The sequence below is a fragment of the Enhydra lutris genome, unplaced genomic scaffold (genome assembly GCF_002288905.1).
Source record: "Enhydra lutris kenyoni isolate GAN:26980312 unplaced genomic scaffold, ASM228890v2 scaffoldscaffold1, whole genome shotgun sequence".
Lineage (NCBI taxonomy): Eukaryota > Metazoa > Chordata > Mammalia > Carnivora > Mustelidae > Enhydra > Enhydra lutris.
Window position 1 is genome coordinate 59,084,291 of NW_019154085.1, and position 21,371 is coordinate 59,105,661.

At 34.0% G+C, this 21,371-nt stretch overlaps 1 protein-coding gene across 4 annotated transcripts in view; it reads left to right on the forward strand.

The window, feature by feature from the left end:
• Positions 1 to 21,371, forward strand: part of LOC111147104 (solute carrier family 4 member 10) — a 292,076-nt gene that overhangs the window by 152,434 nt on the left and 118,271 nt on the right. For all 4 annotated transcript variants that reach the window (XM_022503092.1, XM_022503036.1, XM_022503157.1 and 1 more), the window contains 2 exons: positions 1,030 to 1,168; positions 9,326 to 9,486. In XM_022503092.1, the coding sequence (XP_022358800.1) occupies positions 1,030 to 1,168; positions 9,326 to 9,486 (300 nt within the window). The remainder of the gene's footprint in view (positions 1 to 1,029; positions 1,169 to 9,325; positions 9,487 to 21,371) is intronic.

A 21,371-nucleotide genomic window follows, 5' to 3' on the forward strand; every position in this document is an offset into this window, starting at 1 on the left:
ACAAAACCTATCAACACCTTTGGATGTCTTCCGTACCCTCTTTTCTGTAGCCATCACATAGTGGAATGAGTGAATACCACCTCGTGGGTAGCATGGGCAAGTAGGTCAGATTGGACTAACTGTCGTTGAGTAGTCCCTCTAAAAACAAGGACCCAGTTATCTTAACTAAACTGGAAACTGTAAGGCTAGCCAGCTGGACTGGAAGCCTTGTAGGAAACACAGTCAATCTATGTCCCCAAATTATACAAGTCCCCACTTTAGAGCCCCCCAAATTGTGAACAACATATTCTTTCTAGGAACATCATGCACACCCTTGAGATTGTGTGTCTTGTGTCCAAATCACACATTATTTTGCTCCCCTGCCAAGAACATAGTGACTTGTGGCATAGTCATGGTCATAAGAAATCTTCGAATGTTTAAGCAAACACCAACAGTAGATGATGTAGCATGCAGGTGATTTGGGGTTTGGTTTCCATTTATATAGCATTTTGGAAAAGGCAAAACTATAGCAGGGGAGACCAGATTAGTGGTTGTCAGGGCTTGGTGAAGGGGCAAAGGTGTGACTATGCAAAAGCATTACAGGGGAGTTTATGGTGAATTACATTCAGTATAATTTTAGTATAAGTGAATTTTATCATAGTCTGTTCTGAATATTACCATAAAGCATAGGATAGATGATGAGAAAAAAATGTGTATGTATATAAGGGAGATACAGAAATAGTTTCTATGATGAGTGTTATAAATAATAAAAAAAATCATAACATTTAATATTATTTTTGATAATCGATATATCCTATATTTACATTTTATATAATTATCTCCCAAATTATACTAGACTTCATGTAATGCTAAATTTAGTTCAGTTTTTTTTTCTCTGAATTTAGTTTTAATTTCCCAAGTCTACTCTGGATGATTTGTCACATTGAGGGGCAGGGAGGTGTGAGTCTGGAGTGGTGTTGAAGTTGGTGATGAGGCAATTTTAAGGTTGAAGTCATAGTAATGCATGTTCACGTCTCTCACTTTCTGTAGACACCCCATCACAGCGAGTACAGTTTATTCTTGGAACTGAGGATGATGATGAAGAACACATTCCTCATGACCTTTTCACAGAACTGGATGAGATTTGCTGGCGTGAAGGTGAGGATGCTGAATGGCGAGAAACAGCCAGGTGAGGATTTTTGTTGAAGGGTGAAGGTATAATAAACAATGTTCATGTTATTGGAAAAGAGATTTGTAAAGCCACAATTTTGCAAACATCCATGAGCTTTGATTTCTGAAATTGCTCATCTGGCCTGGGCATATCCTATAATGGGATATGGGTCAGAATGAAATCTGAAGGCAGCAATTATAGTAAATAGTGATGCAGAGCCAGCAACAGCTGCAGGCTGAAAGATAAACAGTAGCATAATTTGTGTGTCATCAGGAAAACAATAGGAATCTAAAAGTAATTTATTTCTATCTTTTCAACTGTTGGCCTATGCCCAAACTAGAGATATTATATGATAATCTGAGTGTGGGGCTTTTTTAAAGAAAGGAAAAACATTATAAGAGGCTTTAGGTATAGTCCTGGATTTATTTATGTACTATTTGGTGAGGGTAAAAATATTTTGTAGTGTGTTTCTAGGATATATATACATCTAAACATAGTGTCTTTTTCAAAATAACTTTTCAAAAATTGCTTTTCAAAAATTACTTTTCCGTCAACTGTAATTAATATTTCTATACTGCCATGTAATTGATGAATTGCTGTAAAAGAATAATAAGCTAAATTTTACATTTACTTTTCATTCATTCATTCTTGCTTTTTTGCTCATTTATTCAGCAAACAATTATGGAATATCTATAATGTGCCAGGTATAAGGGATAGAGAAAAAACAAAATCTTAGACTTGACTTTAACAATCTCACAGTTTAATGAGGGATTCAGACAAGTAAACAAAGTTGTAAATACTGTTTAATGAATGCTGTGACACAGTTGTGCACAATGAACTGTGGTCATACCAAGTGTTGTCCTTTAAGCACTGCTTCCCAAATTTTAATATGAATATAAATCACCTGGGGTCTTGCTGAAAAGTAGATTCTGTATGCCTCAGGCATGGAATCTCAGATCCTGCATTTCTAATAACCTTCAGCTGATGCGACTCCAATGTTTTTGGTTTGAGGATCACATTTTATGTAGCAAGGATCTAAACCACAAGGGTGAAGGAGAAGGGATCAAGATAGCTTTCCTAGAGGAGGTGATTCCTGAGCTGGCTCTTGAAGGGTGAGTTGGACTTAGCTAGGCAGAAAAGGTGAAGGGGCATTATTCTAGGTAGAGGAGGTGGAATATGCTTGAACATGTCCATTGATACAGGTTTGATTGCTTTGTTAGGTTATCCCTTCCATAGTCACACAGCTCTCAGTGTTAGAAATTCTTTCTGTTGGCCATATTTTTCAGTGGCCCAGGGATTGAATAGTCCTATGAAGGCCACTGTACACCGCTGGATCATATTAAATTTCTGGTTGCATTTAATTATTGCCTTAACTCTACCCAGAGTTAGTGTGAAATTAAATATTCAGTCATGATATTATAAATAATACTGGCTTAGTTAATTCTTGTTTGATAAATTTTGAATAGTCTTTGCAGGTTCCTTTTACTTAAAAAGTACTAGAAGTAAATAGAAGAAGATTAAAATGTCTATTACCTACCCCATCTCTGTTAACATTAAAAAAAAAAAAAAACGAACTGCTAATATTTAAAATTACCAAAGTACAGAAAGATTAAAAAAGCAAAAGTATCCTCTACTCTTGTTCATATCACCTCTCTTCAAAGGTAATCACTGTTCTTGTATCTCTTCTCATAAAAATGTCATACCTAGATCTGCATGAAAATGTATGTCCTTTTAAAATTTATACACTAGGGATTACAAACAACGTTCATGCCTCACTTTTTCATTTAATAATATATCTGGACCATTTTCCATTATTATCAGTACAGGGCACTCAATCTTTTTAATAATTGCATTACATTTAACAATATGAATGAACTTTATTTAGCCTCTCTTGATAAGGTTCTAGGTTGTTTTATATGTTTACTACAAACATTGCTGCAGTGATCATTCACATGTATAATTTTGGTGTTATTTTGTAGGTGTTTAGGTAAGGTGAATTTTTAACAGTAGAACTTATTTACCAATGAGAGCAGGCTTTTAAATTTTTATAGATATTTGCAAAATCATCTTTATAAAATGTTTCAGTAATTCATATTTTTATGAACAGTTTATGAGAGTGTTTATTTTCCTCAAACCCTTGCAAGACTAAATCATCAAAATTTTACATTTTTTGCTATTTTTTTAAAAGATTTTATTTATTTATTTGACAGAGATCACAAGTAGGCAGAGAGAGACAGAGAGAGAGAGAGGAGGAAGCAGACTCCCCGCTGAGCAGAAAGCCCGATGCAGGCCTCGATCCCAGTACACTGGGATCATGACCTGAGCCGAAGGCAGAGGCTTTAACCCATTGAGCCACCCAGGTGCCCCCATTTTTTGCTAATTTTATAGATGAAAAATAAATCTTATTTTTCAAAATTATTGGTAAGATCGAACATCTTTCCAAAAATATGCTTTAATTTTTTTTTCCTGTGAACTAAGTGTTCCTTTCCTTTACCTATTTTATGTCAAATCATTTTCTATATTTGCCTTTTTTAATATTTTAAATTAGTGATATGTTGTTCTGTCTGAATTCCCCTTTTTAGTGAATAAAAAAATCATGTTAGTTAATCATTTATTTTCTAAAGTTTTCTATTATAATACATTAAATATAGAACCAAATTTGAAGTAGTTTATATATGACTTGGTAGATTTTAACTATCTATTCTGTTTTTTTTCTCCCAACTGCTTCAAAACTAAGTGCTTTGGACTTTTTCATGTATATAATCTGAATGCTCATCTTTTTTATTTGGTGACAGAAGAACAATGTATGATAATCTTCACCAATTAGCATTATGACTTTTGCTCTCTCATAACTAAAGAATTATTGATAAGGAATTTAAAGTGCAAACCTCCCTGTTTAAGGCTAGAAACATCTCTCCTCAACTGGTTAGAAGAAATACTAGGTATTCCCGGATGGCCTGAAGAAAGGCTATCTGTTGGGTATGATGACTATGAAGCTCTGGTTAGTTTGAGTCTCTTTATTGCTGAAAGGTACTTTTTGGAAGCATTTCTTTTATATTCTTTTCTTCACTGTCATCCTACATGATAGAACTGAGAAGTACAATTGGAATGTGTATTTTGTCAGGAGTAACTCCTTTATTCTTAAAATGGCTGGTGATTTTTCATCTTCCAGATCCTGTTCCTCTTTTTTTTTTTTTTAAGATTTTATTTATTTATTTGACAGAGAGAGAGAGATCACAAGTAGGCAGAGAGGCAGGCGGGTGGGGGGCGGGTGGCGGGAAGCAGGCTCCCCGCTGAGCAGAGAGCTGGATGTGGGGCTTGATCCCAGGACCCTGAGATCATGACCTGAGCCGCAGGCAGAGGCTTAACCCACTGAGCCACCCAGGCTCCCCAGTGATCTGTTCCTCTTAAGCAGTGACTTCCTTGTGACTTGCTCACTCTCCTGAAGCAGAACAAGACTAAAATCTACAGCTTTCACTTTATCATAGTTGAACAGGTAGGATTTTATCATGCTCTCATGTATTAACCTGAACAACATGTTTATCCTAAACCACCAAAATGTATTCCCTTTCATTTATACAGAACCGAAGAGTTGATGCAGTTAATTATTAGTATTCTCTAATGTTATTAAATAGGACCTGTGTTCTTCGCTATGCTTCTGGAACCCTATGCATGGTACAGCCAATTGAGGTTCAAGGAGACATCTGATGAGCAGTCAAAATAGTAACAGACTCGAAGAGGAGGGTGGATGAATTTTGGCCGAGACACAGTACGTCAGGGAAGAACAGAGCGTATTTATTGAGGACTTAGAAATGTAGTGAGTTTTAAAGTGGCAGAAGTAATTTTATTCTGGTTGCCCTAGTTCATCTAGAAAGACTAATTTTAGTTAATTTAGGGCTCCATCTGATTTTCCAAATGCAATTTAATTCTAATAAATCATTAACATAACTAGTTGAAGCACTTCTTTCTTTTGATTAGTATTCCAGGGGAGATTAATAATTTTCTACCCTAATAGTAGAAATAAAAAGGATATTTTATCAGCACATTGCACCTGTCACATATCACATCTTGAATAATTCATGCCCACTGTTGTTGCCAAGTAAAACTTAAGCAAAGTTTTAGATTTTGAAGCTAAATTTTTGAATCATAATTATTTAATAAATGTTTGTGAAAGCCAGCTGTTCACTTTTAAAAACCCTAAGAGAAGCCATATGACAAGGGCTAATGAAATCAACACAATTACAATGTCCTGCTTATAAATAACATATAATGTTATTAATAGAAAAACACGCAAAGATACCACAGCTGTGCAGTTATGAAGACAACATGTTTGACTCACTGTGGTTGCCCTTTAAAAGTCCTACCCACAAATGAGCTCAGAAGAGGCAAAGCAGGGGGTAGCAGTTGACCTCTGATACATACAAGGTAGTGTCAAAAAGGATTACTGCATCAAAACAATTTTATTGATGCTGTGCAGTCATTTGGTATTCAAAATTAGGAAAGATTTAAGTCGTCATTAAGATTGAGATGTGATGTGAATGTGAAGATGTGAGATGTGAGATGTGAAGATAGTATGGATTAAGAACAGCTAGGGGCACTTGGGTAGCTCAGTGGGTTAAGCACCTGACTTTGGCTCGGGTCAGAATCTCAGGGATAGAGCCCTGTGTCTGGTTCCCCTCACAGCGTGGAGTCGTCTTGGCTCTCTGCCCCGCCCCCACCCCCTCTTCAAGGGTGCATGGGCGTGCATGCCCGCTCCTGCTCTCTCTCTCTCTCTCTCAAATAAATAAGTAAAATCTTAAAAAAAAAAAATCTCTTTAAGGACAGCTAATGTTTCTAGGTTTGGATATATTTCACTTCTCCTTTCCCCTAAAAATAGGCACTTCATGATTACATATGTTTTTGTCTGCCCCCACCTTAACCATGTCCCTCCTCTCTCATCTGTAGCCGCAGCTCTTTTCTCTTAAGAATCTATAACTTGGACCAAGGCTATAATTTTGGAAAACATTTTACTTTCTATTTGGGTAGAACCAGAGAATAAAAAAATCCTAAAAAAGTTAAAAGGAATTAGTAGGAATAGAATAAACAGAAGGAGTTAATTTCTAAGGAGAACATCTATTTCTAATTTGCAGAAGAATTTTATTTTGTAGGTTTTTAATATGAGTATTGTAGAAGAGATTATTATCTCTTAATCCTCAAATAATTCATAAAACACCTATTTTATTTCATGTTTTTTTGTTATTTAGTAGAAAGAGATTCCAATGTGTTAATCATGGATAAAAACGGATCCAGACACACTGTAGGAAAATCAAATAATCTCAGAGTTTAAATCTGCCCCTCCCTCCCGAAAATGTCATACAATTGGCCTGCAGTTTTGATTTTTTTCATTGTTCATAACGTCTCATTCATGCCTGTGAGACTCTTGCTTGCTGTTCAAACAAATGTCAGCTGAGTTTATTTGAAAACTGGAATAAATTGCAGCACTTTAGGTCATTAACTGCAATCAGGCATTTTGCAACTGACTGTCTATTCAATGACTACAAATCTTTAAGCAGGGTTTGGTGTGTTCCCAGACCTCTTAAGTTCTATCTTTGAAACATGAAATGTAATAAGAAGCAGAAAAGAGAGATACACTTATGTGTGTGTGTGTGTGTGTGTGTGTGTGTGTGTGTGTGTGTGTGTAGAGAGAGAGAGAGAGAGAATACATGTAAAGGATATATATATATATGTATGTATGTATGTATATGTGTTTATATATACATATATATAATTTTTAATATAGTCTTTTAAAAATAATTATTTAAACAGCTTTTTATCACTTTTGGCATAATTCTGGAGTTGGCCTAAAACACTGAATCTTGAAATGTTTAGAAACTTGATATTTGTAACTTGTGGGTTTCTTTTTATGGAAAGTATCTTATGCTTCTTCCTATAATATTCATAAAATCTATGGCTGAATCAAACTAGCATCCAAATATTTGGTTATCTTAACTACCAAACTGGAATTCCTGGAGATTCTATTCTTCTTTTCTAAAGGACCAAGCCTCCAATCTGAAGGACATTATACCAAAAGGAGAAAGATACCTTTAGATTTGTTTTTAAAATTTCTTTTCAGAGACACACATAGGTCAATGGAATAGAATAGTGAACTGAGAAAGACCAACCCAAGTAGAGCTATTTGATTTTTGACAAAGAGTAAAAGCTATTTAGTGGAAAAAGAATTGTCTTTTCATCAATGGTACTGGAACAGTTAGAGATCTATAGGTAAAAAATAACTTGTAGTGTATACAAAATTAATTCAAAATAAATCATAAATCTAAATGTAAAATGTAAAGCTATACAAATTTGAGAGAAATATATAGGCAAGAATCCTAGGAGGACCTAGAAACTACATGATGAAGTTTTAGACGTGATATCAAAAGTACAAACCACAAAAAAAAATTCATAAATTGGATGTCACCAAAATTAAAACCTTTGTGCTGTGAAAGATCCTGTTAAGAGGATAAGAACAAACTAATAGACAAGGAGAAAATATTTACAAATCATGTATTTGACAAGAATATTATATATAAAAATGCAATGAACTCCCAAATTTCAACAATATGAAAATAAATCAATTAGAAAAATGAGCAAAAGCATAGTCTGGAAGTGAGACACATAATTTCTGCTCACAATTTCTTGTCCAGAACTAGTCAATAATCATATGGTCTCACCCAGTCAAAAGGGAGCCAGGAAGTGGCTATTCTTTACTAGATAGAGAGGGACAACTAGTTGATGAACAGTACTAAGAATAATCACATGCTTTGTGAAGTATTATGGCCCTATCAAGGCCTGAAAATCATTAAGAATCACTAATATGAAAAATTCCCAACTGTATACACAAAAATATTCTATAAAATTTTCAGCATTGAAGAAATACTGTCAGTGATTTGGGGCTTAAATGTAAGTTTTTTCAACCTTCAAGTGTCTTATAAACTTATGATAGGTATAGGTATTCCGTGTCCATAAACTGTTGGCAGGCATGGTTATTCTTGTTGGTTTCCTTTCCATTTTCTGACAACTTTTTGCTTCCTGAAGAGTGAGGATGAATACATAGCTTTCTTTATCTTTCTTGGAACTTTGCACATTAACTATTCTGATTAACCCTTTTGGTTACTTATTTTTGGCTGATCCACTGATTCCCTAATTAGTTACTGTTGGAGTTAGATCATTTGATTACATATAACAATAATATAATAATTTATAGAGATTTGAGTGGTATTGTATAGAGATGAATTTAGAACAAAAATGACTAAGGAGAGGTGAAATGAGGAAAATGGTGGAAGGAAAGGGAGAAAAAGCAATTTAGACTTTATTTAGGGTTCATTAAAAATGGCAGAATTAAACTGGTCACCTATTAGGATTAGAGAACAAGTCCCTAAAAAATGAGGTTCGGTGGTGTGCAAGACAGTGGAATCACTGGTTTCTCTTTATTCCTTCCATTTATCTCAGTTAAACAAACTCAGATATTATTCATTTCACTCTAAGAAGGCAGTGGTCTCTGATTTGGCATCTTGACATCAAGGTTTCTTCTGTTCTCAATCTGGGCAGGAAGGCCCAGAGATTTGAGGCTAAGCTCCATTCTTATGGGTTTCTGTAGTCCCTAGGAAATGACTGCAATCACTAGATTTCATCCAAGCAGGCCTAATATGTATTTTTCTTGTAAAGTATGCCCCAAACTATACTAGCTCCCCTAAAAATCAAGTGGAAAAATTATTAAGAGACTCAAGTATTCCATTTTAAGACCTCCTACTGAAGAAAAATGAGTATTCTTCCATTTCCTTTTGTATCTTTTTCAATTACCATTTTCCTTCTATGAAGTACATTCTATTAATTCCACAGCAGATTCACTGTGACTGCTGAATAAACACTTACATATTTTTTTAGAGCTCAACAAACTAATAAAAATAACATTTGATTTTCTTTGTCTTCTATACAACTTCCAATGACAAAAAGAATGCTTGTTAAATGAAATTAAAGTGAAATAAACCAAATTACTTGGACTAGTTTTTACTTTTGAACCCACAAAACCAAGAAGCAATGTGAATATCTTTCTGTTTCTACTTTTTATTCTTGGGACAAAGGATCATTCCATCTACAATGTAATATTCAATGTGCTGATAATGTTTATTTGTGTAGGTGGTTGAAGTTTGAAGAAGATGTGGAGGATGGAGGAGAAAGGTGGAGCAAACCCTATGTGGCTACTCTTTCATTGCACAGCTTGTTTGAGCTGAGAAGTTGTATTCTGAATGGAACTGTGTTATTGGACATGCATGCCAACACTTTAGAAGAAATTGCAGGTATATCTTTTTTTCCCTTAGTCTAGTTCACTATCTTGGTATAGTTGATTTTTATTATTCCCTTTTCCTTATAATTATATGTATACCTTTGGAAAATTAATTCTTATAATCAGCATATGAGACTTTAAATATAACTTTCTCCTCTCTTATTTAAGATGGAAGAAGTTGAATCTCAGAGGAATGTGGTCTAACTTGTCAGTGGCAAGTCTAGAACAAGAACCTAGATATCCTGACTCACATTTAATATATATTGTTTTTCACTATCATGCTTAATCAACTGTCACCATTGGGAAATGGAAGGGAAAAAACCCGTAAAGCTAGAGATGGATTTTTTCCAATAAGGGAATGCATTTCATTCCAATGCATGAAATGATTCCAAAAAATCCGCAGATAGGGAAATGTTAATTTAGAACAAAACAGGGAAAGGTATGACCATTTATTTTAAACTGAATTGAAACTCATGAATTCCAGAGGATGCCAAGCAATGCAGTTGAGATTAGTTTTTAATTTAATATTACGACTAGTCCCTAGGATGAAAGATTTGTATTAGAAACCTATTATGTCTATATAACACAAGTAGTTATGTTTAGGAAGCATCTTACTGTTGTTACTCTAGAAATAGAGGAAAGAACTCCTGTATCTTTTGATTTGGAAGACAAACACACTTTAGCAAAACAAAATAATACAAAAAGAGTTTTGAAAGAGTATAAATGAAATAGTTAATGGAGATTTTAAAAATAAAAATAAAGCAATAACTCAGGCAGTTTTTAAAATTTCTAGTGTGGAAAAAAGAAATAAAAGCAGTTCCATGTAGAATTTATTTGTAAGGTAGAAAGACTTAAGGGAGTCTTTAATGTCTAAATTATATTGTAGAAATGGAAAAAACAAACTTCCAAAACTCTGTGAATATTTTTTTGATTACGTAAGTGAAAGAATATTATACAAAAAATAGATATAATTTAATCTTCAGAATAGTCTCATGAAGTAAGTATCATTCCCAATTTTTCAATAAGAAAATAGAAATTCTGAGACTTTCAGGGCCCTTTTTCCATCTAAAGGCCTCTGACTGTAAGCTGTGTGTTTCTTATATTACACTACAACTACTGTCTGAAGAAAAAGCATGGCTTGAAGTGGATGTTGCCCACATTTTAATGATAGTTTAATTCCTTTAAAAATTATTTATTTGGTCACTGGAGCTGATAGACATGCATACATTGCAATATTTGTGAAAAGAAAAGTAAGTGTGGAAAGACATCTTGGCCTACAATATTAAGCAAAAACAATCAGAACAGAAAAAAATGGTTTAGATAAGCCTTCTTTTCCTTCTTTCCTGGAGTTTCATAGTACACCTATAAAGAGCTTTCCCTTTAAAACACATAACTGGAGTCAAAAAGACCATATGGTTAAGTACAGTGTATTTTTCAGAAAAAACACAGGGTACAGTCATGGATAGCACTAACTGAAGACTTAGAGAAAAATGGTTAACTTAGGAATTAGCAAACTTCTTGTGAATGCTGGAAAAGTAGCTACCCAATGTAATTTCTTAACTTTATGTTATGGGGTCCTGCTGATAGCCCATAACATTTTTGTGTTTTAGTTAGGAACCAAATGACATTTTCACGGTCCTTTGCAGTTTAGGAAGCTCTTTGTAGTAATTCTCCATTATCTTTTTGATACTCAAAACAAAATTGGGGCTTAGTATTATGATTGTTTATCTTAATTCATAAATGGAGAAATGAGATGCAGGAGGTTGCCCAAAATAAGGAGTTTATTTATGTCAGTGCTGGCATTACCTTTGAAAATGGATTAATCCAAACAACTTTTGGACTGGCTATATCTAATGAGACTGTCAGATTCCTCAACCTGCCAAAATTAACCTCAGAAAACACCCTTCATTACTTAAAGCATGTATATTCTAATGCTTTTGTGAGAAATTTACTTCTACCAGAAAGTCTCCCATGAAAATTTGACAGAAACTCTGTTCATCTTATCACCTTCGATCAGTTTTTTGGTCTAAATTTATGTTTCCTTTTCCTCCTGCTGTTCCCTTCCCCAAGCTCTGTTCTGTAGACTATGGGAGGATTGTTAGCTGTGTTAATTCTTGCTCTTGAAAGCAAACTACATTTTCTGAGTCTGTCCTTACAAAGGAAAGTAGTTCAATGGAAGTCTTGATACCCCAAATAGCTTTTGTTCTTTCTGCTCGTCTAATTAGTCTGTATCTTTATGTCTCCAAAGTAGCTCAACTTGAATGTCCCATTTTCAGTTCAGAGCAGTCTGTAAAATGCCATTCAGAAGATGTCAGTGGTTTAGAGCTAATACCACATTTAAAAAAATGATTAAAAATAATTGTTGATTATTATTATCTTAAATTTCTTTTCACTCATTAATGAGAAGAGATTTCCTCTCTTTAAGTAATTGTAATTTGACTTATTTAATCCAAAGGTATTTGTTTCTGCCCTCAATAAAATCTTACTAAGACATTTTCTCCCTATAGTTTGTAATTATTTTCTGTTTACTTTTTGCTATTTTTGCTTTGTGAAAATTGAATTGTATTACTAAGTATGCATTAACTATACATTTTTAAGACTTCTAACTTTGTAAAGTATTTTCACATTCATTATATGTTATTATCACCGTAACCTTGTGAGATAGAGAGGAGGCTATACACCCATTTTATAAACAGATAAACAGGAAATGATATATCATAGATGGTACTTGCAGTGATGGGAATAATTTCTTTTATTAACCTGTAATTATAAGTTTTGTTTTATTCTATTTCATGATAACTTGTGACTATATTGATTAACAATAGGATCAGGAGCTCTTCTTCACCTCCTATTTATCATGTTTTTCTATACGTTAGGAAGTTACTAACATATTAGTCACTAGTTTCAGTTTTCTGAAAGCTAGATATAATATTTATCTTTAAGAGCTCTAAACTCTTAAACTTTGTGAATGCACAGGCTCTAGTATTTTCTAATAGAGAAATATGACCCAGATATTGTTTTAGAATAATCAAGAATTTTTTTATCAGTCTTCTGATATGTTTTTAATAGTCTTAGATAATTCTTTAAAGAGATTTTTGTAGACTTAGCAGGAGAAAATCCCATTTGTATCTGGCAGGTCTGTCAAGAATGTCTGGTATAATTAAAGTAGGATTTTCTTTTGGACAAAGTTAATTTAAAAATGTCTATTTCCCAATGTTTCAGGGAACTTGGAATAAATTTTAACTTCTTCCTTCAAAATATTATTTAACCTTTTAAAATCCAATATTCTTCAGATATGCTTTCTTACTGTGATTTTAGTCTGATGGAGATTAATTGTATTTAAAATGCTTCTTAATTATATTTATATAAATTATAGGCGATTTTATGGTCTATGTCAAACTCTGAAATTCAGCACTCTAAAGATTAGTAATGGAAAAATTCTCTCTGCATTGTATGCTTTACCCTAATTCTGTCAGTGGGAGTAAGAAATGAAAACCAAACCAAAGTTAGGACCATGGACAGATTATCAATCATAGCTCTCCATCCATTAAAACAGCTTTTTTAAAAAAGATTTTATTTATTTATTTATTTATTTGAAAGAGAGAGAGGGAGGGAGAGAGAGCACAGAGGGAGAAGGAAAAGCAGACTCTCTGCTGAGCAGTGAGCCTGACATGGGACTTGATGTCAGGAGCCTGAGATCATAACCTGAGCTGAAGTTGGCTGCTTAACCAACTGAGCCACCCAGGCTCCCCTAAAACAACTTTTGTTGTTAAAATATTCTATTGAAAAAAAAATAAAATAAAATATTGTATTGAAGGAAAAAATTGAAGTTTGCTTCACTGAGTGTAATCTGCAGATTTGGGAGTATGGGAATAGTCACATATTGTTTAACATGTCCATACTATTACCATCCTTGTTCTGGAAACTAAGCATTCTTAGGGTAGCTTACAATTTTAATATATACGTATATATACACTCCTGTCAACCAAACTGCTGAATTTAGACCCTTCCTATTTCTTACTCCTCCCCACTCCCAGCCTCTTAAGACAATGGATTTTTAAGGCAAAGAATTTATATGATTATCTTCTAAGGGGCAAAGATTTCCATAGAATCTGTAAATCTCATGATCTCTGGAGGTTTTCATTCAGTGGTTAAGATGGATTGATCACAATAAACTAATTGCCTGATAAGAATGAAAAATAATTTTTCATTTTCTGAGACCTTTTTACAGAAATGCTACTAGTGTCCCTAGAGCCTGCCTAGTGCTAGAAGAGTGTGACCTATTTATCCTTTTTGTTCTCACTTCTCCTGATATCACCCAGATCCTGGCATTGTGCTTTGACAGGCTAGACTGTGTCATTTAGACATCATATCCAGCCGAGATTGTAGGACTTGACTTTGGGCCCTAAGCCATTATGGCTCATTATCCTTTCCTACTTTTCAAGGTTAATACTAATATATATTATAGTGATGAAGAGAACAATGAGAGTGATTAGCGAATCAGACTCCCATTGGTACTTAAATCTCACCTCAGTATAAGTTATATTCCTAAGCAAGATGATTAAATTTTCTAGTTCATTAAGATATATTTGATGCAGTTATACCTCAGAGGAGTTTACTGTGTATTTCTGTGTGGCTAATGAGCAGATGAGCAGGTTTTTGTTTTTTTTTTCTATTTACTTTCTCTTATGTAACTGTTTCAGATAAAAACCTTATTTCTGAAAGACTGTGAAGCTAGCGACTTAGGGATTTTTTTAGTGCTTAAGCCTAGAAAGACTGTACTTTGATAAGAACTAAAAATCATAACCATGTACATAGGATTTTATATGCTTCATTTGATTCGGATTAGAATATTGAACTGGGGATACACATTATGGCTTAGAGATGAAGCTGTGGTACAGTGGTACCCTTCTGGTGTTTTAATAACCAACTTTATAATGCCCATTATGAAGTTTATGTGGCATGTTTTATATACATTTTTCCCTCTTAGCAAGGTTTCAGTGTAAAGTCACATATGTTGGCAATTTATTATTTCTTTTTTTTTCAAATTAATTCAAGGATATTATAACTATTCCTCTCCAAAGAAGTGAGGTATAGATTTAAATATTCTATACTATCATATATTTTCCAAATTGAAAGGGACTTTAGAGGTAATTATAGTGATTATGGCTGATTCCTAAATGTACATTCTACCTCTTTCCATTGTAAGCAGCAAAGTAATAGAGCAAAGTTGGTAAATTATACTCACCTACTGTCTGATTTTGTCAGGCCTATGATCTAAGAACAGTTATTACATTTTACACAATTGAAAAATAATAAAGAGAAGACTAATATTTTTCAACATGAGAATTATATGAAATTCAAATTTCAGTGTCCATAAAAAGGTTTTATTGAAACATAGCCATGCTCATTTGTGTACGTATTCTTTTTTTTTTTTTTTTTTTTAAGGTTTTATTTATTTGACAGAGAGAGATCACAAGTAGGCAGAGAGGCAGGCAGAGAGAGAGGGGGAGGCAGGCTCCCCGCTGAGCAGAGAGCCCGATGCGGGGCTCGATCCCAGGACTCTGAGATCATGACCCGAGCCGAAGGCAGAGGCTTAACCCACTGAGCCACTCAGGCGCCCCTGTGTACGTATTCTTTATGGTTACTTTCATGTAATAACGGCAGAATTCAGTAGTGGTTACAGAGATTCCATGGTTTACAAAGCCTAAAATTTTTATTTGACCTATTACAGAAAAAGTTTGTTTACCTGTGGTTTAGAGAACTGATTCCAGAATGAAGGGTAGTTCTTGATTAGCCTTATCCAGTCATAGGGGTGCTGTTTCCTTAGCCAGGGATGGTCTCAGCCTGGACAAGGCTATGTCAGTTGGAATTAAGAGTTTTTCCTGGGAAGAAGAGAAAGAACTTCCTTTTAAGAGAAAGTCACAAGAAGTCAAAGAATATATGGGTATCAACAAAGATATGTATTTCTTTGTTACTGTTGACACTTACTTTATGACCATAAGGAAAATCAGCCTTAGGTTAAACTCACACCTAGGGGGTAGAGGGGGAAGCTGAGAGAGTCAGAGGAATAGAATTAAATCCAGCCCAATTTTGATTTTCTGTTATGTGAGGCAATGAAATTAATTGAAATTAATTGTTTTATAGTTTCATTGGGGTTTCTGGATTTTTAAATTGAAATATAATTGGCACATATAATATATTAGTTTCAGGTGTACAACAGAGTAGTTTGACATTTATATACATTTTGAAATGATCACCATGTAAGTCCAGTTACCATCTGTCTCTATATAACGTTAATATAATATTATCCATGTTCCTTGTGCTATGTATCACATCTCCATGACTTCTTTATTTTATAACTGGAAGTTTGTACCTCTTGATCTCCTTCACAAATTTTGCCTTCCTCTAACTTGCATTCTCCTAGAGAACTATCAGCTTGTTCTCTATATCTGTGAGTCTGGTTTTGTTTTGTTTTGTGTGTTCATTTGTTTTTAGATTACACATATAAATGAAATCTTACAGTATTTGTCTTTCTCTGTCTGACTTATTTCATTTAACATAATACCCTCCAGATTCATCCATCTTGTCACAAATAGCAAGAGTTTATTCTTTTTATGGCTGAATAATATTCTATCATTCTAGATAGATCGATCAATCGATCGATCGATAGATAGAAACCATATCTTCTGTATTTATTCATCTGTCAACGGACGCTTAATTTGCTTCTGTATCTTGGCTGTTGTAAATTATGCTACAATAAACATAGGACTGAATACACCTTTCCGAGTTAGTGTATCATTTTCTTTAGATACATACCCAGAAAAGGAATTGCTGTGTCAAATAATAGTTTTTAAAAAATTTTTAAAAAAATACTGTTTCCATAGTGGCTGCACCAATTTGCATTCCTACCAACAGTGCACAAAGGTTCCCTTTTCTTCATATCCTTACTAACACTTGTTATTACTTGTGTTTTTGGTACTAGTCATTCTAACAGATGTGAGGTGATATCTCACTGTGGTTCTGTTTTGTATTTCCTGATGATTAGTGGTAAGTATGTTTTCATTCACCCATTAGCCTTCCATATGTCTTTGGGAAAATGTCTATTCAGGTCTTTGTTCCCATTTTTTAATTGAATTTTTTGCCTTTTGCTATTGAGTTGTAGGAGTTTCTTATATATTTTGGATATGAGCCCTTTACCAGATATTTGATTTGCAAATATTTTTTCTCATTCAACAGGTTGCCTTTTCCTTTTGCTGGTAATTTCCTTTGCTGTGTGAAAGCTTTTTAGTTTGATGAAGAAGCCTCATTTATTTTTACTTTTATTGCATTTGCCTGAGGAGACAAATCTAGAAAAATGTTCCTACATCTAATGTCAAAGAAATTACTGCCTAAGTTGCATAAGTTTCTTCTAGGAGTTCTAAGGTTTTAGGTCTTACAGTCAAGTCTTTAATCCATTTTGAGTTAATTTCTGTGTATGGTGTAAGATAGTGATCAAGTTTCATTCTTCTGCATGTAGTTTTCTCAATACAATTTATTGAAGAGATTATTTTTCCCTATTGTATTTTTTTTGCCTCATTTGTTGTAGATGCAAACCCATGTAGATGCATGAGTTTATTTCTGGGCTCTATTCTATTTCATTGATCTATGTGTCTGTTTTTGTACTAGTACCATGCTGTTTTTGAATACTATAGCTTTTAGTGTTATTTGAAATTAGGGATGATGATACCTTCAGCTTTATTCTTCTTTCTCAAGATAGCTTTGGCTTTTGGGGTCTTTTGTGGTTCCATACAAATTTAAAAATATTTGTTTTAGTTCTGTGAGGCCACTTTATTTTGATAGGGATAACATCAAATCTGTAGACTGCTTTGGGTAGAATGGAAATTTTGACAATATTAATTCTTTGAATCCATGAGCATGGTATAACTTCCAATTTATTTGTGTTTTCTTCTTCTTCTTTTTTTCATTAATATTGTATAGTTTTCAGAATATAGATCTGTATCTCCTTGGTTAAATTTATTTCTAAGTATTTTATTCTTTTGGATGCAGTTGTGAGTGAGGTTTTTTTTTAATATTTCTTTTTCTGATAGTTTATTATTAGTTTATAGAAATGCAGCAGAGTTCTGTATCCTGCTACTTTATTGAATTCTTTTATTAGTTACAATAGTTTTTGGTGTCTTTAGGGTTTTCTACATAGAGTTTCAGGACATTCACAAATAGTGACAGTTTTAATTCTTTCTTACCAATTTGAATGTGTTTTATTTCTTTTTCTTGCCTAATTGTTATGGCTAGAACTTCCAATATTAAGTTGACTAAGAGTGACAGGAATGAGCCTCTTTGTCCCAAAAATGGCATCTACCACTGTTGGTGTCAGTAAGCTAGAAGGAGTCACTAACAGTGATATCTGCCAGCATACCATCTCTGGAGAGAGTCCCCAAAGACTTCTGCTTCTCTGATAGCTTTAAGTTTAGCAAGTAAATATCCTTCACCTATAATCTAGGCTCTTTTCAAAATGTGTTTTTTATTCTGGGTCCCATAGAGTGTTGTTCTACACATAAGTCCTTTAAGAGCAGAACCTTCATTCCCTATGCCCTGTGTTTCCCCTGAACATAATCCCCACTGATTTTCAAAGCTGGGCATTTTGGAACTTCTTTCTCTGGTGCAGGACCTAGGGATATCTTGTGTGGGGTACATACTTCTTTTCCTTAGTGATAAGTGATCTATATCTAAATTTTTAATAATGTTTTATACATATGTGTGTGTATATATATACTTATATACACACACACATATTTTTTTGAGCTCCCTCCTGATTGTGGGTTGCCCCTCTGAGGGCGGGGTTTTTGGTGAGAGCATGTCTCTGCCTCTCTTACCAGTCTTTATGTGGTCCTTTTATCCTTTGTTGTGGATCAGGTGTTCAGCTAGTTCTCAGGGCCTTTTAGGGGCCATTTTTTTCCCCCCATATGTAGCTGTATATTTGTTTTGTCCATGGAAAGAAGTGAATACATATCTTCCTACACCACCATCCTGAACTACCTCTTCTGAGGTTTCCATTATTGATATACTCTACTTTGCCTCCACTTGATATACGATTACAAATAAATATGAATGCATTAAAACCACCACAAAATCAAAACCAGGGACCCATAACCTACTTAATGGAAATTGCAAAGGAAATCTTGTACTGGGAAATATTTACTCAAGGTTTCAATATTCTAATCTGTCCATTAGGTGCTTTATGTCTTTAGGCCTACAGCATATGAAATAGATATTATCTCCATTTTATAAATAAGAACCCTCAGGTTATCCAGCTTTACAAGATCGCACAGCTAGAATGTGGTACATTGACCCAAGTCTGTTTCCCTAGTCCTTCCCTTTTACACTGAAGTAAACATTGTTTGTATGGGAAAATTCTGCTAATATTCAATTTTTTGTCGCACTAAGTAGGACTGTGGAAGGCAATTCACTTTGATATGCTTGTTTGTATAAGGAGTTAGAGCTTCAAAAAAATTAAGTAGAGTTAATATTTGATCATTTTAGGACAGATTAATTGTACTGAGGTTGTTTTTAAATTATGAATTTAGATTTTAGAGCAGCTTCAGGTTCACAGAAAAGTTGAGGGGAAGATACAGAGATTTCTGATAAACCCTTGATCCTGCACATGCATAGCCTCCCTCATTATCAACAGCTCCCACCAGAATGTTATGTTGGTTACAACTGATGAACTTACATTGACACATCACTATCACATAATGTTCATGGTTAACATCAGGATTCACTCTGAGTGTTATATAGTTTCTTTGGGTTTGGACAACAGTATAATGACATGTATCCAATATTATGATATCATGAGTATTTTCACTGCCCTAAAACTGTTTCATTAATTTCTTTCTTCCAAATCCCCTCATTTTGAAAAAGGAGATAGTTTTGTGATTGGTTAGTGTTCTTTAATATTTTTTATTACACAAATCTCCTTATGCAAAAAATTAAAATGTTATGAAACTGCTGAAAACCATTTTTGACTTTCAAAAATGGTAGTTTTATATGGTTCAATCTAATTCTAAGGTAAAACTTTAAAGTTTCTCTTTACTCCTACCCCTACCCATTCTTACACAATTTGGAATGTATCATTACAGTGTCCTTTCTCTGTATGTGCTTATGTGCCATAAATGGAATTATACAGTATAAGTTATTTTGCAACTTTGATTATTTTTCTAAAATCAGACTTGGCTGCTTATTAAATTTAAAAAATTTAAAAATTATTATTGAAGTATAAAAAATTTTTATTGAAGTACAGTTGGCATACAACTATATGTATATATTAGTTTCAGGTGTACAACTTATTGATTCAGCAATTCTATACATTACTCAGTGTTCACCCTAATGAGTATAGTCACAATCTGTTCCCATACAATGTTATTACAATATTACTGACTCTATTCCCCACATTGTACCTTTCATCTCCATGACTTATTTACTTTATAAGTGGAAGTTTATACCTCTTAATTTCCTTTATCTATTTCATTCATCTCTCTACCTACCTCTGTGCTGGCAACCAGCAGTTTTTTCTCTACATTTAAGGGTCTATTTGTTTGTTTGTTCATTTCTTTTGTTATTTAGATATCATATGTAAGAGAAATCATATGGTATTTGTCTTTGTCTGACTTACTTCACTTGGCATAATATCCTTTAGGTCCATCAATGTTATCACAAATGTCAAGCCTTCCCTCTTTTTTATTGCTAGTATTCCTATATATATAATATATATTCTCATATATATATATATATGTATATATATATAATGTGGTATATATAATGTCTTTTATATATATATATTTGTGTGTATATATATATATATATAAAATGTGGTATATATTTTACATATATACCACACCTTTATCCATTCATCTATCAATGGATACTTGGGTGGCTTCCATATCTTGCTGGTTGTAAATTATGTTGCAATAAGCATGGGGAAGCATTTATCTTTTTTTTTTAAGATTTTATTTATTTATTTGTCAGAGAGAGAGAGTGAGCACACAGGCAGGAGGGAGAAGAAGGCTCCCTGCTGAGCAAGGAGCCCAATGTGGGACTCAAACCCAGTACCCTGGGATCATGACCTGAGCTGAAGGTAGACGCTTAACCAGCTGAGCCACGCAGGCATCCCAGCATTTGTCATTTGTCTTTTTAAACTAATTTTTACATTTTCTTTGGGTTAATACCCATTAGTGGACTTACTGGATCATATAGTAATTTTATTTTAATTTTTTGAGGAACCTCCATACTGTTTTCCACAGTGGTTGCACCAATTTATAATCCCACCAACAGTGGGAGCAAGGGTTCCCCTTCCTCCACATTCTCTCTAACACTTGTTCTTTCTTGTCTTTTTTGATACTAGCCTTTCTGACAGGCATAAGGAGATATCTCATTGTAGTTTTGATTTACATCTCTTGATGATTAGTGATGCTGAACATTTTTCCCTGTGCCTATTGGCCACCTGTATTCTTTTTTAAAAAAATGTTTCTTCAGGTTCTGTGTAATCAGGTTGTTCATTTATTTATTTTGGTGTTGACTTGTACGAGTTCTTTATGTATTTTGGGTATTGGCCCCTTACCAGATATATGATTTGCAAATATCTTCTACCATTTGGGAGGTTGTCTTTATTTTGTTGGTGATTTCCTTTGCTGTGCAGAAGCTTTTTAGGTTGATACAGTCCCATGTGTTTATTTTTGTTTTTGTTGTCATTGTTTCTGGAGTCAGATCTAGTCAGGAGTTGCTTTGAAGGGATGCCTGCAGAGACAAGAGGGTTGGATGGGGTAGATCCACATAAGAATGCTCAGGTGAGGCACAGAGTGCCATCAGGGTAGATAGTGTAGAATTGGCTCCCACCAATGTCCT